This window comes from Miscanthus floridulus, chromosome 1, assembly GCF_019320115.1.
Source record: "Miscanthus floridulus cultivar M001 chromosome 1, ASM1932011v1, whole genome shotgun sequence".
In the NCBI taxonomy this organism is placed as follows: domain Eukaryota; kingdom Viridiplantae; phylum Streptophyta; class Magnoliopsida; order Poales; family Poaceae; genus Miscanthus; species Miscanthus floridulus.
In genome coordinates, this window is record NC_089580.1 from 164739555 (window position 1) to 164741306 (window position 1752).

General features: G+C 53.0%; 1 protein-coding gene across 1 annotated transcript; it reads right to left on the reverse strand.

Moving 5' to 3' along the window:
* Positions 1-269: 269 nt before the first annotated feature.
* Positions 270-1234, reverse strand: LOC136500617 (pathogenesis-related protein 1-like). Its single transcript, XM_066496017.1, has 2 exons — positions 933-1234; positions 270-841 (listed from the first exon to the last, which is right to left on the reverse strand). The coding sequence occupies exons 1-2, from the start codon at positions 1117-1119 to the stop codon at positions 546-548; spliced, it is 483 nt and encodes a 160-aa protein (XP_066352114.1). The 5' UTR covers positions 1120-1234; the 3' UTR covers positions 270-545.
* Between the last annotated feature and the right edge of the window lie 518 nt (positions 1235-1752).

Below are 1752 nucleotides of genomic sequence, written 5' to 3' on the forward strand. Positions count from 1 at the left end.
TTCCCTCCTGTCTTCCGGGTCCACTAGTCAGCCATTGCGTTCCTCTCTCTTGTCGGATCCCAAACACCTCCGCTTCCAGGCCTGCTTCCGCTGCTGTCTTGGCATACCCCACGGAGTCATGACAAACGCCTACTTCTCCCACCTCTCTAGTGAACACTATAACTCCTGGAGTCTTCGTATTATTCGAAAAATAATTTCAAATTTCAACAATGACATATTCCCCAGAATGAAAAGTCTCCAAATATCTATTCGAAATGAGGAAACATTCCTTATTCAGTCAAACTTGCATAGGATTTCAAAACAGAATACCTCGCATAAACTAGGCATGCCCTTTTTTCTTCCCACATAGAAAACCATGAGGGTATACACATAATCACACAAACAAAGCATCGTACATACCACTTATAACATCTCAAGTCCATACACCGCACACTGCATAGAGCAGCTTTATTTTGTTTTGTATGAAAACAGAGGAGAACTCCAGGAACGAAAAAGAAAATTAAACCCAAACTTCAGGAAGGGGAATCGCATCCCAATCCACCGATCTAGTTGTAGGCGTCGGGGTTGGCGACGAGGTAGGCCTCGGCACCCTTGAAAATGGCGGTGAGTGACTCCTTGGCCTTGGTGATCTCGTCCTTCACCTCCACGCCCGGCAGCTGCTTGAACGTCGTCTCCACCTTCGCCACGCTGCCGCCGTCGGCTGCGGGCTCCACCTTGATGTGCGACGTCGCCGTCTCGATGGCAACGCCGATGCCGCCGCCCTCGAGGAGCGTTTGCTTGCACTCGCACTTGTCCAGGTCCAGGAAATCGAGCCTCTCTTTCGTGAAGGTGAACGGCATGACTGCAAGAGCGATCGATCGCACGTCATGAGCTAGCTGTTTGATCCATCAGGCGAGAGAACATGTTGGTCTGGGCATGCCGCGGACACTTACCTGAGGTGAAGTTGAACTGCCTGACGCTGCCAACGCCGCCGTCGCCCTCCACGGGGTGGGCGCTCGCAACGACGTGGGAGGCGAGCTTGGGCGCCAGGTTGTGCCAGTCCAACACGGCGGCGCGGAACAGGCGCGGCGCGGCCACCGGCGACGCGATCTCGAGGGTCCAGCTGTTGGCGGAGGCCATTACTTCAGTGATCGTCGGCCGATGCTTAGGTGCTCAGCGCTGAGCGTGGCAGTGCTACTGCTGGTGGTTTTAGCCTTGCAGCTTCTGCTTGTGTTGCCATGAGAGTGGCGGACTGAGGGCTTTAAATAAGCGGTTATGGCGGGGGTTCGTGGCGTCCGGTGAGGACTGAGGATGAGACGCCCGGAAGTGAGGCTCCTCCCAGCTCCCACATGGCCGGGTTGGCTTGGCACGGCACCTTTGCTCGTCGGTCCATTAGTCCATTAATGTGGCCGGGGTTGCAGACACAAGTCAAGAAACGTGCTGCCATTCCGTCAACGTTCAACCCCTGAAGGTGTAGAATATGTCGTCGAATTGGCACACCGTTTCGCCTTCGCGTGAGCCAAATGATCTAGAATAACGCTGGTTTGGGATGATGAGCTTCTAGACCAAAAAGCATGTAAGCGTGGTGGGTTGGTGTGATTAGAAAAGAGAATTATATTGTGAGGGTCCTGACTACTTGCATCACTCTTTTTTTTTGGAAGTTAAAAGCGGCTCTAAGGGCTTGTTATTGCATCCATAGGTTCGACAAAGTCGCAAGACACTAAATTTTCCGGAAGGACTAGCGCCCAGACGACCAGATGGGATGTCGTGTCT

Bases quoted from the DNA above. Each gene is read 5' to 3' on its own strand.
- LOC136500617 (XM_066496017.1), bottom strand. From the start codon at position 1,119: ATGGCCTCCGCCAACAGCTGGACCCTCGAGATCGCGTCGCCGGTGGCC. The intron at 842-932 runs GTAAGTGTCCGC...TCGCTCTTGCAG, and splicing joins GCAGTTCAACTTCACCTCAG to TCATGCCGTTCACCTTCACG.